This window comes from Stylophora pistillata, chromosome 2, assembly GCF_964205215.1.
Source record: "Stylophora pistillata chromosome 2, jaStyPist1.2, whole genome shotgun sequence".
In the NCBI taxonomy this organism is placed as follows: Eukaryota; Metazoa; Cnidaria; class Anthozoa; order Scleractinia; family Pocilloporidae; genus Stylophora; species Stylophora pistillata.
In genome coordinates, this window is record NC_142520.1 from 16927273 (window position 1) to 16941937 (window position 14665).

The 14665-nt window shown below is 37.7% G+C and overlaps 1 protein-coding gene across 1 annotated transcript; it reads right to left on the bottom strand.

The window, feature by feature from the left end:
• Positions 1–5876: 5876 nt before the first annotated feature.
• LOC148737427 (uncharacterized) lies at positions 5877–10975 on the bottom strand. The gene is made up of 4 exons (XM_088748310.1): positions 10907–10975; positions 9317–9452; positions 6873–7305; positions 5877–6445 (listed from the first exon to the last, which is right to left on the bottom strand). Exons 1-3 carry the CDS (start codon positions 10907–10909, stop codon positions 7094–7096), a joined length of 351 nt encoding a protein of 116 aa, XP_088604436.1. The 5' UTR covers positions 10910–10975; the 3' UTR covers positions 5877–6445; positions 6873–7093.
• Between the last annotated feature and the right edge of the window lie 3690 nt (positions 10976–14665).

Consider the following 14665-nt stretch of genomic DNA (forward strand, 5'->3'; position numbering starts at 1 on the left):
GTAGCTCATTAGACTTCGGTAGTTGTCCTATTTCGTTTACAGTTCAAATCACGCAGTCACAAAGCTTTACCATCATAATTTCAAGCTATCGGCATAGTAGTCATACGTTGATTGTATTTACGTCTGCTGGATTAAACTTGGACTTTGGCATTATACGTGCGTTCGAATTCAGCTCCGACTCTATTTACGTTACACCAGTCGAGCTTTCCACAAGGGTAACCTCTCAAGGTTACTGCAAGGGATCCTATATACAAAGCATTTCTGCTTTTCACCAAGCGGCTCTCGACATGTGCGTTTAAACTCTTTTACTTTTCTTCCAGGCTTGAAAGCAACTCGAAAAGAGTGTCGGTAAGCAGTTCTTCTGAACTGCTCAGATAACCCTTTTAAATATGTTATGGTCACGACTCCACGATTTTCTTGTTCTTCCTTTTCTCTTTTGTCTACCTGTTGAAGTTTTTGTTCCATAAATCTTCTCACTGTTTCTCTGGGGTATCCGCTGGCTACAAACACGTCTTCGAAGTTGTGTAGTTCGTCTTCTCGGTGTTCTTCATCACATAAAGCCCCCGCTCTGTCAGAAAAACCTTTTATAATGGCTCTTTTCATACTTTCTGGGTGATCAAGAAGATAATGTACTCCGTCTATAACAAGAAGACTCACACAAACATAAATGTGAAGAGAAGGTCCAATCACCCAGAAAGAGGGGATTAAAGCAAAGGAAAGTTCTACAAGGAATTGAGTCGCTACATGCGAGGAAAACATCACGGAATGAGAGTCCTTATAACAATTTTGACCACGTTAAAGCATGGAAACCAGTCCTAAATTCATTCTTTGATCATGAAAAAAGACTGTAATAGGTAGTGAGTGAATTATCGCAAAAGTAGAAGTACTTGATAGACCTCAGATTACATTTCCCGCGCAATTTCACATCGTTTAAAAGTCGTATAATTATTAGAGAACATCATGTGCGGTCACCAAGCTAAAAGGCTAAACAAACCGCCATATTGACAACATTAAACAACCTGAAGAAGACCAGTAAAATTGATCGAAACGTCGGTTTTAAAGATATTTTAACCACGGAAAATCCCGAAAACGATTAAAAAAAACTTTTATTTTTTTTTATGAACTTATTTTGGCAAGAACAGCAGAAACTGTTTTCTAAGACACCAACAGGAGTACGATATCACCCGATGATGATAAAATTTTGCTTTTCATTAGCAGCCAAGTCCCCTTCTTGCTACGAAGAATTGAGAAACAGTAGAGTATTGGTTCTTCCTAGCCAAGGACGCTAAAGGGGCTATCGCAATGCCATAAAGCCAAAAAGGGGCATCCAGAGGGAGGTGATCGAGGAACTGAAGGATGAAACAAATAATTACATTGATTTTCAACGATACATAGTTCTCCTCTTTGACGAATGAAGGTGACGGCAAACCTTGTTTTTGATAACACCACTGGAGAACTCATTGGGTTTGTAGACCTTGGAGATCCTGAACTGAACTTTGCCACACTAAAGAAACCCAACATGATTGCTACATGTTCTAGCTTTCTTCATCAGAGGAATGCGCACAGAACTTAAGTTTTGTTTTTCATATTATGCTACCTCTGGTGTCACATCTGTTCAACTAATGTCACTGTTCTGGGAAGCAGTGTGTGTGCTGGAAACAAGAGGGGATGCAGTTTGTTCTTACGGAGCGTTTTTTCCAAGACCCTGTTGAGGAATAGTTTGGCAAGCAACGCAAAATTGGCCGACGCAGTGATAACCCAGACATCCGCATGTTTGGGTACAACAACAACACAATCAGAATCCAGAGGTCAGTTTCTTGCCAGAGTGGCAACACAAGGGGTAGAAAGGACAAGAAACGAGCATGGGTGGAGGTTGTAGATACTAAATTAGCATGCCAAAAGAAAAGAAGGACTGTGTAGAAATATAGTATTGTATAGCAGTATCATGTAATGAATATTTCTTGATAAGACAAATTTTTTAATATGCTGTCAAGTAAATCAAATTTTAAAATAATTTTTGTTTGTAATAAAATTTGTTTAGACTACCTAATAGCAATAGGCTTGTAAGTTGATTCTAAAACTGAAGAAAATGCAATTTGAAAAATAGTTTTCTCAATGATATATTTAAATGTTTGCACATTTTTGTTGTTTGAAATAACATGGTGTTTCTCAAATCAAGTGAAGCACACAACTACTTTGCACTCTGAGTATAATATTGATAATCTAATCAAAATTCATAAAACCTATTTCCACAAATTTTGATATGTTTTGTGTAACTTATAAAGATCATTTTATATTTGTCTTTCACTTTCGCAGAAATTCTCACTTACGTTAGAAGGAAACTCTGCACACGCTGGTTCTACAGACTTGGACTGTATCTTTTCGGTTAACTTGACTTTATTCTTCCCAATCCAACATTACACGTTCTTTTCTACGAGCTATCTCAATCCCATCTTCCTTGAGTTACAAAAATGCTATGTTTTATAAGCTACGGATATGCACACCCAGATACGTAAGTCCGGAGTGGTAAGATAATTTAATCTAAATTGACAAAGTTCCAGTTTTGTTTTACACATTCTTCAAGGATTCGTGGCCACTAATTTCCTGTTACATCGGCTTGCTCGACAATCATAGTGTTAATCTATGCATGTAGTTTTACTAGCGACTATTTGATTAAATACATCTTTGGCTTTGAAGGCTCGATTATACGACGCCGGTTAATACTTCCTTTGACATTCCACCAATCAATGTTGGCGACAAGAAATAATAACTCACTTAATCAACTACTAATTATACCGAAACAGGAAAACATTATTATGAGCACGTGCAAACTTTTCACGACATTCACTTAGGTGAATAAAAATTGTTTTCCTTTAAAGCCTCCGTCATTTTCTCTACTATATTTCAACGAGAACAAGAACTCTATTTGAAATGATAATTTTATCTTTTTGGACTGTTTGCCGTACTCAAAGCCTTTGTTTCTACTCAATTTTATCAAAGTGGTCGGCCAAATCAGATTAAAAACAATTATAACGAGAATAGAACCAAAGGAATGAATGTATATACAAAAACAGTCAATAAAAAGAACTGGAAACCAACGATAAGATTGATTAACGATACGATTAACGCGAGATTCAGGCACATCTTACTAAATAAACTACAAAAACAAGCCAAATGTGACATTTTATCACTCACATAAGTTTTATTAGGTGCAAATTCTTCCTCCAATGTCTTGAAAGTCTTCTAGTTATACTAAAACTGCAAGAAAGTCGTCTCCAAACAAGCATATTTCTTCGTCATTGTACGCTATATTAAAAAGTTTGTTGTGCACATTCAGCGAGGCGTGAACTTTCAACATCAAAATCTAAACAAAAGGCCGGCCTCGGAAGTTCGCTGGGTCTCCTAACCAGTCCCCCTCTACTTACTATGAGAAGTGTCACTGTCAATGAACCCTTTACAATCCAGCATTAGCATTGTTTCAGTGTGAATGTTTGCAGACTCTTCGGCAAACATTAACCCTTTAAACTCTAAGAGTGACCAGTATCTAATTTCTCCCTACAATATCACCCCTAAATCACACCTCAAGGTCAGGAGAATTAAGGAAATGATCACCAACTCAAGAAGCTCTTGATTGTTACACAAATTCTCCCTATCGGCAACATAGGAAATGTATAGAGAATAGTAAGGAGAACATGCATTCTGATGTCAGGTCAGGGCGTAAAGGGTAAAGCAATTACATAGCAACCGGTTAACGCTAGTTACACTCCGATAATAAGTTTGATGCTTGGTCTTTCAGTCAGAAAACCTATTTCCAATTCATCTTACGGTAACATTATTCATTATCAAAAGTGCATTGTTTTGCAAGGATTTCAAGCCCTTATAATATTCCTAAAACTATGACAATTTTTACATGTGTTTGATACCTCCAATTAGCTGCTGACATGTCACTCGCCTTTCACACCACTCTGTCAGGATGATGAACGAAAGGAAATGCATTCACCATTCTCAATCAAAGGTCATTCGCAGTATTTCCTTGTCAGTAAAAGCCTATGGCGTTTATGTAATAAACAAAATAACACATGGTTGTTTGTAGATGTGGTCTGTTAATTTCTCTCCTTGTGTTCAACTCAATATCTCACGAATGAGCGCAGCAAACGAGGAAATTTAACAGAGACTTAGTGTTTGCCAGCATGCATGTTATCATGGCCAAGTGATTATAAAAGAGTTTATAATCTCTTCATTGTGGCATTTCAGGACGCTTTTCATTAGTAACTTGTGAATGTGGGTTTTGGTGATCCGCTTCAAATCAAGTCAAACGTTTCCTTATATCCTCCCACACGTGAATTCACTGTCGGATGAATAGAACTTTATCAGACTGTAACACTTCTACATCCACCATCAGCTCCGTACAATCCGCCAGAATACTACTTCGTCGTGACTACATTTATATCCTGAATTCGGGGCAGGTGATTAGAGCAAATAGGAAAATTTAGGATTATTATGGCAGTTTGTTGAGGCACTGGAAATTTTCATTAAAAAAAATTCCCTCATGGCCTCTAAGCTGATAGAGGTACATCTAACATCAATATGCATATTCTCGAAACTGTCTTGAGAAGAATTTGTTTAACAATTGAGGGCTTCTGAATGTGACGATTATTTCCTTTATTCTGGTGACCTTACTGTTAGATACAGGGGTGATATGGTAAGGAGAAATTAGATGCTAGGAACTCTTAGGGGTCAAAGAGTTGAGGAACATGGGGGGAGGGGGTAAGGAGAAATTAGATGCTAGTAACTCTTAGGGGTCAAAGAGTTGAGGAACATGGGGGAGGGGGTAAGGAGAAACTAGATGCTAGTAACTCTTAGGGGTCAATGGGTTTATGGGTTAATGGATAGTTATCTAGAACAAACCACGATTTTTTTTAAAATTTTATTTATTTAGGCAGACATGCTTGACAATATACAGTGACTTCACTGGATAGTTGACAGTTTACCAACACAGATTTGACTGATATATATCACTCAGTTGATGTTCGTCTTCCTGTCTTTCTGTATTACGTCAGTAACATTTTTTTCTTTCAATTTGTACGAGCTTCTGCAAAATTTTCTCAGGAGTAGAGAGAGCAAAAAATCCAAATGAATAAATATGTGAGCCAGATACACATACCTCATCTGACTTGAGCACTTAGTACATGCGTGCCGTGGGGTAAATAAAATTTATGGCATAACACTGTTAAGAAATGAAGCCATCTACTAGTCACTTAAGATCTTGCATTGTTTTTTTTAGCAAAGCATGAGTAAGATATCAATAGCCACTTAAAATTGGATAAATACGACTCAAGGCCTAGCATTGTTAAACCACACAAACTTCTACTAAACATAGCGGAAGTTACGATTGTGATGAAATAAATCCTGAGTAAGACATCATTAGTGAATTTAGACCGAATAAATATGATTCATGGCTTTAAGCATTGTAATACAACACAGCCATCTACTCAACATATCAGATGTTACCACTGTTATGACAAAATCATGAGTAAGATAACTTCAGGTTGAATAAATATGATCATTGCTCAGCCTGCTACTGCATGCTTACAATAGGTATGATATTGATGGTAACTTCAAATTGAATAAAGGCAAAGTATGGCTTAGCATTGCTACACAACAGCCATCTACAAAATATATCATAAGACGTTAATATTGAATTTCAAAAATCATAAGTAAATGAAATTATTATGATTCAATGATTCATGACCTAGCATTACAATACGACACAGCCATCTACTGAGTGTCTCAGATGTTTAGGTTGAATTGAACAATTCATAAGTAAGGTATTGACATAAGCGTTAGATCTAATAAATACGATTTATGACTTAGCATTGCCAAACAACACAGCCATCTACTTAAAATCTCACCAGTTTTAACAAATGACAAGTAAATAAGGATTGACAATAGTCTTTTCTCTATCAGTCTATTAAGTTTTCCTGCTGTTCTAATCAGACCCTATATATTAAACAACTCCATATGCTGTTACTTTTTCTACACTTAGCACTATTTAAACTGAAATTCAATCTGCATCTGAAATAATTTTATAAATGATATAAACTCAAAGGTTAACTACTTATCAAGAAAAAACCCTTAGATATTAATGTTATGGGTCACTGTATCTGCCAGTCTTGAGTTGATAACCTTATGGCAACTGTATTTTGACACTATTTACGAAAACTAATACAGGTAACTACTTAATCCATTTCAAATGAAATTTGTTACACGAAGAATGCACTCATCTGTGAATACAGTGTTATGGATTACACACTCGTTTCTTTTATATCATCCAGCGCTTCGTAAAACTGATCAACATCACTGTCATCGTCAAACGTGGCCAGCGGTGCTCTTGGAGACTCTCGCCCTAAGACTGCTGGGAGATTAGCATCTGCTTGGTGTCTATCTATGGCATAATAGCATGACACAAGGCAAAAAGAAGACATTCAGTAACTTGCCCTGTGTTAAATACTTACACTCTGCTTAGACTAATTCATAGCGAGCTTGTTATATAAAGTGGGGCACCGTAGAACAACGCAAACCTCGCAAAAGCGCTTCCCGAGAACGCTACCGTGTCGCTTTGCGGAAAGAAAAACAGTTCCAAGCCTTCCCAATGAGCTTAAAGTTCTTTCACTATTCCAGTAAACCGCTGAATGTAGTGTTCAGCAGGGTAACAAAGGTGACGAAATTGTAGAAACAAACAATTTGGTTGAGGAATAGCGAGGAGATGTTATTCAGTATTAGTCCTCCAAATTGATGAAAAAGATCTCAATACATCAGAATTCTTATTTTCTTTTTTCAAAGAAAGCAGGGGCTAGGGTTAGTATACATACCCTTACTCGCGATTAATTGTTCGTCTTCCCCAGCTATATCGTCCATGCCATCTTCGTCTTGCTTTTCAGATTCTTCGTAGTCCTTTTTAAGTTCTTCGTCTTGTTTGTTAGGCTCATCTTCAATGTCATCTTCATCTTATCCATTGGATTCTATGCAGTCGTTTTCCGATTCTTCTTCTTGTTTGTCAGGCTCGTCTTCCATTTCATTCTCATGTTTTTCTTCAGATTCTTTTTCTGGTTCTTTTAGGTTCGTTTTTCTGCTCAGATTGGCCTTCGTGGTATTCCTCTGGTTTTTCATCCTGTTCAGTCTCATCTCTCTCTCCAGGCTCTTCACGATCGGTCTGCTCTGCGTTTTGCTCATGCTCACTTTGATCTTTCGATTCGTTAACACTGTCATCACTGTCATCGCTCTCTGCCTCTCGATCGATTAGAACTGAAAAGTGAAACGTTAGAAAATAAAAAGTGCTCTGTACAATAAGTGCAGCTTCCTATGCACTTTCTCTTGACAGTATTTATTAAAACAACAGCTATGATAGCAGGTAGCAGTGTTCATAAGGTAGTTTCTCCCATAAACATCAGCGGTATTTCTTTTGAACTTTACCGGGTAACCCTGTCGGTTAAATGAGACGTCCGACGGCTATTAACGGGTTATAATTACTGATCCCCATGAAATTCTATTGTTCTCTCTCTGCATCAAATCAACGATTGTAGTCTTTAAGATGACAAAACAACTGTATGAGGAAAGCGGAGGAGGTCCTTTTTGTTAGCAGGGAAATCATCAGGGGTAATATAATTAAACGCGCTAAATAAGCTTGCTGCAATATAAAAAATATTGCAGTGTGCAGGTTACAATTATTAAAAATATTGCTTCTTCCACTCCTCATAGGCTTTCAAAACCCACACGTCTGAAACCCAACTTTTGTCAAATTTCTCGCATTCTGACCCTGTAATTGGCGCTCTAAATCTTTGCTCTGTTTAAAAAAAGAAAATAGAAACGCGGCCTTTAGAAGTCGATAAAGAATTAAAGCACTGACAGAAATGTCCAAGCGTTACACTACATTATCTTCGATTTCTTATGAAATATCTGCCTTCGTAGAGCTCTGTGTTATAAATAATCCTTCGTCTTCCGACGAATCCATCCTCTTTCTAAACCCAGGTTCGCACTAAGTACAATGACTCAATTCTCAGGCTTATAAAGTATGCAACTTAGTAGTCTTACACGCCTTGCACGAATTAATTCCATCATTAGAATTGTTTTGAACAACTATAACAACGAGCTACAATAACAACCCTTGGCACAATTAAAATCTAAGATATATTCATCACAACAAAGAACAATAGCAATGAGCATCACAATCATCACACATAGGTGTGACTAAAATCGAAGATCCAACACAGACACAGAACAATAGGACTTCATGGGGATCAATAATTATAATAGATAACTACTTCGACACATGGCATTATGAGAAATATTGCAGCTAGCTGATCGAGGCCGTAGGCCTCAGCTGGCTGCAATATTTCTCATAATGCCATATGCCTCAGTAATTATCCATTTATTAATTTCCGGTCATTTTAAGTGTTTTTTTCCTTCGCCCATCCTGGCCTCCGACTTCAAGGGTTAGTTGGTTCATAAGGCATGATAATCATTCAAGATAAGGCATGCTAATCATGCAAGATAAGCCATGCTAATCATGTAAGATAATCATGCAGAGGTACAATCACCAGAAGGTTATCGCGTGGTAATGAAACTTAATCAGATTTCAAGAACTAATGAGATTTAGTGAAACAACCTAGCACGACAAATGCTAAGCTGAATCAATGAAAGCTGACATCACAGAGGGCCACTCTTAAATATGCAAATCCGCTCAGCAAGACTCTGATGATGACTTTCCTTCAGGTTGTCTTAACGTACCCTCAACCGAGGAAAATCAAACTAATTAAAATTACCTCTCGTTATTATATGGCTGTGTCTCACAAGGATTGGGAACTACTGAATTCACGAATTTGATTGACTGAAATCAATATTGAAAGCGGTCTAGATTTTCCCATCTAGACCGGCATCTAGACCGGTCTAGAGAAAAAAGGTACAAAGAATATAATATTCCGTTACTTTCTAGACACAGCCATATGATAAACATCTTCAGTAATCGAGCTAGGTCGCATTAGATCTGTACTGGTGACCTTGGTCAAGATTCTCCCACCCAGACCTCCCGCTCGGTTGATAAGAACTAAGCATTCCTCAAAGTGAGAAATGAATTTCTCATGCCTGTGGTTGTTCGAAAGACTGAGGTTGTACAAACCATTACTTGATCTAATGTCAACGTTAGGTATATTTTGACGTAAACTTCAGTAGAACAGGTTTGTTTTGAGAAACCGCGTCTTCAATGCACGACAAAATGATAATCCTTATTTCCCAAAAACATGGTTTTCAATAAACTTACCTTCATTGTTTTGATTTCGTCCACACTTTTCCATCAAATAGCCCAAGAATTGCTGGAATTTAAGACTCAGAATACGTCGTACCAAGATGCAAGGCATCAAGAACAAAAATAAACAGTCAAAGACTGTATGTGGCCACTGGTGAAGCAAAATTTTAATAGCATTAAAAAAAAGCTAGACGCTATCACGTAGAGTTGGAGAATATTTGTCTCACAGGCTAAACAGAAAACCTGCCGCATCCCACATAATGATGACTACCCTGTTCCACAAGAGTAAGATGATTCAGGAATATACTGTCCAATTGACATTCAGCGTCCGCTGGCCTGGGGAAAATGTTTTCCGTTCTCAAGAAATGCCGCGGGAAAATGGACTGCCTAATCCACGAAATGTTATTCATTCGCGAACAAAAACCAAAGTTAAACACGCAGTCTGACTCAATACGTGCAAAAGTATTTATTTAAACATATACTGCACGATCTGACACCAATAACAATGAACGCTCATTATTCTAATGAAGTTATCACATTTTATTTGTATATAATCTCTGAGCTACAATTTTACATCAGTTTTAACATTTTACTTGATAATGAGGTCATGCAGACTTCGAAACGTCGTAGTTTTTTACCGTTAATTTTTATCATCAAATGTATTTCTAAACATTCTCTGAATTGACATTCAACCAGTAATAAAATGGTAACAAATAATAGTATTAACAATAATAATAATAATGCTAGCAATGTTAATATAACAAAGGGGCTAGCTCGAAAGACTCATGGTTTCCAATCCCCTGGGCTCCAACATGCCTATGCTTGTTTTACTTCGCTTGTGAATTATGAATAATTTTCCTATTTTATTGCAATTCCATTTCTTTTGGCTCTTTTTTTTCATGCGTAAAATGTATTCGGTCATTCCGCGTCCCAACATATTCCGCAGCTCCGCCGATCCACAGTTCTATCGTTTCTCAGTTCCTCCGTTTCATCAGTCTTTTGAAGAACTTAGCGTATCGTATTTCGCAGCTTACTCGCTTCGCAAATTTAGCAGCTCCGTTTCGGCTTAAGGTTACCGAGCACCTTCAGGGGTGTCTCGCGTGCCAGCGAAGTAGCGCGTCCGGTTCAAACTGTAGATATCTAAACCACATATCAAATTAGAGCTTATAGGACTGGCTATCAGAGAATAGCAAAAAATTTGAAAAAAATTGAATTATCGAATTTTCCACGACTTCTAAATACGAGCGCCCGAATCACCTTTTGAACGTTATAAGTCAAAGCGAATTTTGTTTTTCCCTAATTTAATGTGTTCCTCCGTTACCGGGGCCAAAGCGCTACAAAAGACATGTCTGCGATGTGCCAAATTCAATTTCAGTGACAGGTTACAGAACATTTTTGAAATAGGATTAAAAAAAATGTGGAGTGATCGTACAATAATCGCTCTTGAAAAAAAAGTATCTAGAGATAAAAAATTCGGAGACATTTTTTATTGCTTGTATGTAAAACCAGCTACTGTCAAAATTTGAGAGCAATCGAACAAATTCCCTTTGACTTGTAGCTCTTAAAAGGTGGATTTAGAGGGCATGAAGGAACGGAATAGTATACCATTGTCAATGAACAAAGTTGCCTCAATTTCGTTGTTAACAATTCAGTTAGGACCCTAAGTAATGGGAAAAAAGGGCATTTTAGAAGACGAGAGAGTAAGTAACCAAGACCCCCTTCCCAACATAGCCACACTTATCTGAATAAGAATAATTCGTTACTGAGTACGTAAAACATGCCTAATATCTCGAAATGTGTATACATGCCATATTACAACTGTAATCTACTTGAGAGGGGACTTTTCATTGAAAGGAAGCCCTAATTTAGTTTTCCTAAAAGCTCTCGGTGGCCAGATCTGATTGGTTTTAGGATTATACTGAAAACTTGTGCGTGATAACGGTATAACGGTGCATTAATATACAAAGCCCATCCTAAGTTTAACCACTATGGTTTTATACTCTTAAAGGTATCTATGGGCAGCGCGAATAGTGCAATTCTCAACTTGCATGATTAGGCTGACTGCATTACTTGTCTGTAAAGATGGGGGAAGGGACGCTAATCCGAGAGTTATGGGCATTGTCTCCTTTGAATTTGGAATTCACTCACGGTGAAGCTTAATCACACGTACGCCTTGAATAATAGTAGTTTGTTCATACTCACAGGAATCGAATACTTGGCGCGATATCTTTAAATTGCTCGTTGCTCACTTTGCGGATTTTGTTGAGGTAAAAGCTTCTGTAAACGACGATAGAATGAAAGGGTAACTCGTTAATGACGAACATTAGAACATAAAGTTACATTTAAAAAAAAAGCCAATATAAGTGATTGTGAGAGAGCGCGAGTAACACCGAATGAGCACGAGTGACCACAAATGACCACGAGGGAACCCCGAACGATCATGATTGACCACTAGTTACCATGAGTAACCACAAGTGACCGTGGTGACCACGAGTCGCCATGAGTGACCACGAGTAACCACGAGTAACTCCGAGTTACTATGAGCGACCACGAATGACCACTACTTGCCATTAGTGACTCGTGTGATCAAGAGTAACCAGTAAGCAGTAACTAGAGGAAGGAAAGAGTGGTGTCATCTTCCTGCTTCCCACCACACGAACCTTTTATCCGGTTTCAATCACTCGTCACCGTGACGAAGAGAAGAGTCTTCTCTGTGAACTTTGCACCTTTGCTTTTTTTTTCGTTTGTTTTGTTTTTATCTTTTATTTTCTATTTTAAGGTATTTTTTTTTTGTATTTATCGCTCGTTTTCTTCCCATTCATTTCCCTAACTTAATTTCTTCTGTCTGCCGGGATTCTGGACGGAAACGGACTAATTGGGCAACAGTTTTTGACGCTTTCAATGAAGGAAGTGCTACATTGTTTGCAAATGTCAGTCTCCGTGAGTGGTTTATCTACGTTGAAATCAGAAGTTTTTGGATGAAGTCACCTGATGATAATGAGATTATGATGTCAGCCAAACATGTCACTTCTTGGTCACCCTTGGTTGTTAATGTTCACTCATGGTCATTTGCTGTCAATCGTGGTCACTCGTGTGTAACTTTTGACACAACCTACTCAAATGACGGAGATGCAGAACATGCCGACGACTGCACTCTCACAAGACCCCAGTTTTGCAGTGCTTCATTAGCGTCGATTAAAAATGCTAATGAGAAACAGAGAGCTGCATGAGCTGCATGTTTGTTAAGTCTTTAAAAACTCCACGCTGTAGGTACTGAATATTGTTCTTATAAACAGCCCTTGAACGACAAAGAAGACGGATCATTATTACTTAAAGTACAGAAAACTCTAGAAGCAAACTTCCATTGCAAAAAAAACTTCTAATAGCTTTATCAACTCTTCTGTGTCTTATTACAAAAAAATATCTTTATAAATTATGTGACACCAAAAAGGAGATAAAAAATACCTCACTGCTTGGGACTACTTAAAAAATTAGGTAATGGCAGTTAACGGTTGCCTCGCTTCATCCGAGTATGAGTACGCGCTGATTTATATATGGGAAAGAATCGCTACGTCCTTTTAATAATTGTCTTTTTTTTTCTGTCAGGTGACATCATGCCAATGAGATCAGAGTTGGCAGTTGCTATCTTGGATGTAATAGCAACTTCAAACTCGAGCAATGTCATACGTGACTCTGGTAACTTCCAAGCTTAAGGTGTCTGAATCTAAGCCAGCCAAGGCACACTAGTTTGAGTAATTCAACGGAACCGTATGTAGAACAAGGGTGAAGGAATAAGTCTGCTCACTTTTTGTGTCACGCCACAGATACAATTTAACTTATAATTTAGAATTACTTATTCCTCAAGTATGTGTTCTTTATTTTTTTCGCAATCCCACATCCCCTAACAGAAAATTTAAATTAACCAAATAATACAACAGCCGCTAATGAACATTGCCGAATTACAGATGATCAGATATCTCGCGAAAGGTCAAGAATTTTTACTGGTGCAGTTAGATATAGTTTCAATCCGCCATCTCGTTCAAATAAAATTGTTGGGTTTACTTAGTGAGCTCGTCTTTCAATTTGGACAAGCCTCGGAACTGATCCGGTGACAGGGTTACGAGGCTGTTTTTCTCCATGTATCTACGCGATAAATGAAATACACGAGACGCACTGTATCACTATTTGACAGTAAAGATAATTTTAAATAATTGCTTGGGCTTAGAAACGTTTATCGTCGGGTCTGGCTAAGATCATTGGTATAAGTTTACTCACCTCATATAAACGTTCTTCTTGAAATTATTCGTGCCTTGTTCTTCAGCAAACTGTTTCACTGCTCATCAAAGTTGTCCAAAACTTCATTAAAAGCATCGCTAGCCTGCTTTCACCGGGACGAGAAACATTTTGATCACACCACACTTGCACTGATTGTTCTGACCGCCGGTTATAATGGTTTAACGACGGTATATACTCGGGGTGTACATCATTATAGTTATGATTAAAAAATATTTAAAGAGGGAGCCCAGTTCGCCATAGCGGTTTTCAGTGAGGCCATCAAAATTAGCAATGTATGAAATACGTAATCACGTAATTGATAAGTAAAAGCTCACGGTGGAAATTATGAAATATCTAAAATATGACATGAACAGAAAATAATAAAATCGATTTGCAAGAGATGACACACTAAAGCCGATGTAAACTAGCGGTGCCTAGTTAATTTTAGAACATAGTTAGCAGAGCCGCGCAATCCAATTCATTACACGTAAGCGTGGTCAAAATCCCGATAGCGCACGCTGATAGCGTGAGCAAATCGCTTCGCCAGAATATTTTTTTTTTCGCGCGAGCGGCCATTGTTAGCGCGGGGAAAAATAATATATTTTGCGGCAATAATGTATACAAACAGAGACTCGGCCCACCAGTCCCAAAACGAAGACAATTTTCCGACCTTTTCCCTTGGGTTAGAGTTCTTAAATGTGGCAGAAAAAAAGAAAAACAACGGAAAAGGAGACTCGGCATCAGCGCCGTCACGATTCGCTTCACTGTTCGAGGGTGAAATGCAACAAATTTTGACAGAAAGACACTGGTAAAACCAAACAAATGACAAACTGGTCTGTTTCAACCTTCAAAGGCAAGCTTAAATTTTTCCGTTTTAAAATTGTTAAATATATATTTACAGTTGTTCTCGGGAATAGTAAAACTCACGGAAAAATTGTTTGCGAAAGGATTAACACATTTAATTACATCAAATTACAGATGTAGCAATAACAGTCTTTCTGTCTGGTTTTCCTTCATGAAAATAACTTTCAAATGGTTTCTTTTTAAAGTCTAAGAAAACTTTTTTTTTATTTTAGCTTGGTGTAACGA

Bases quoted from the DNA above. Each gene is read 5' to 3' on its own strand.
- LOC148737427 (XM_088748310.1), bottom strand. The intron at 7,306-9,316 runs GTAAGTTTATTG...TTCACTTTTCAG, and splicing joins ACGAAATCAAAACAATGAAG to TTCTAATCGATCGAGAGGCA.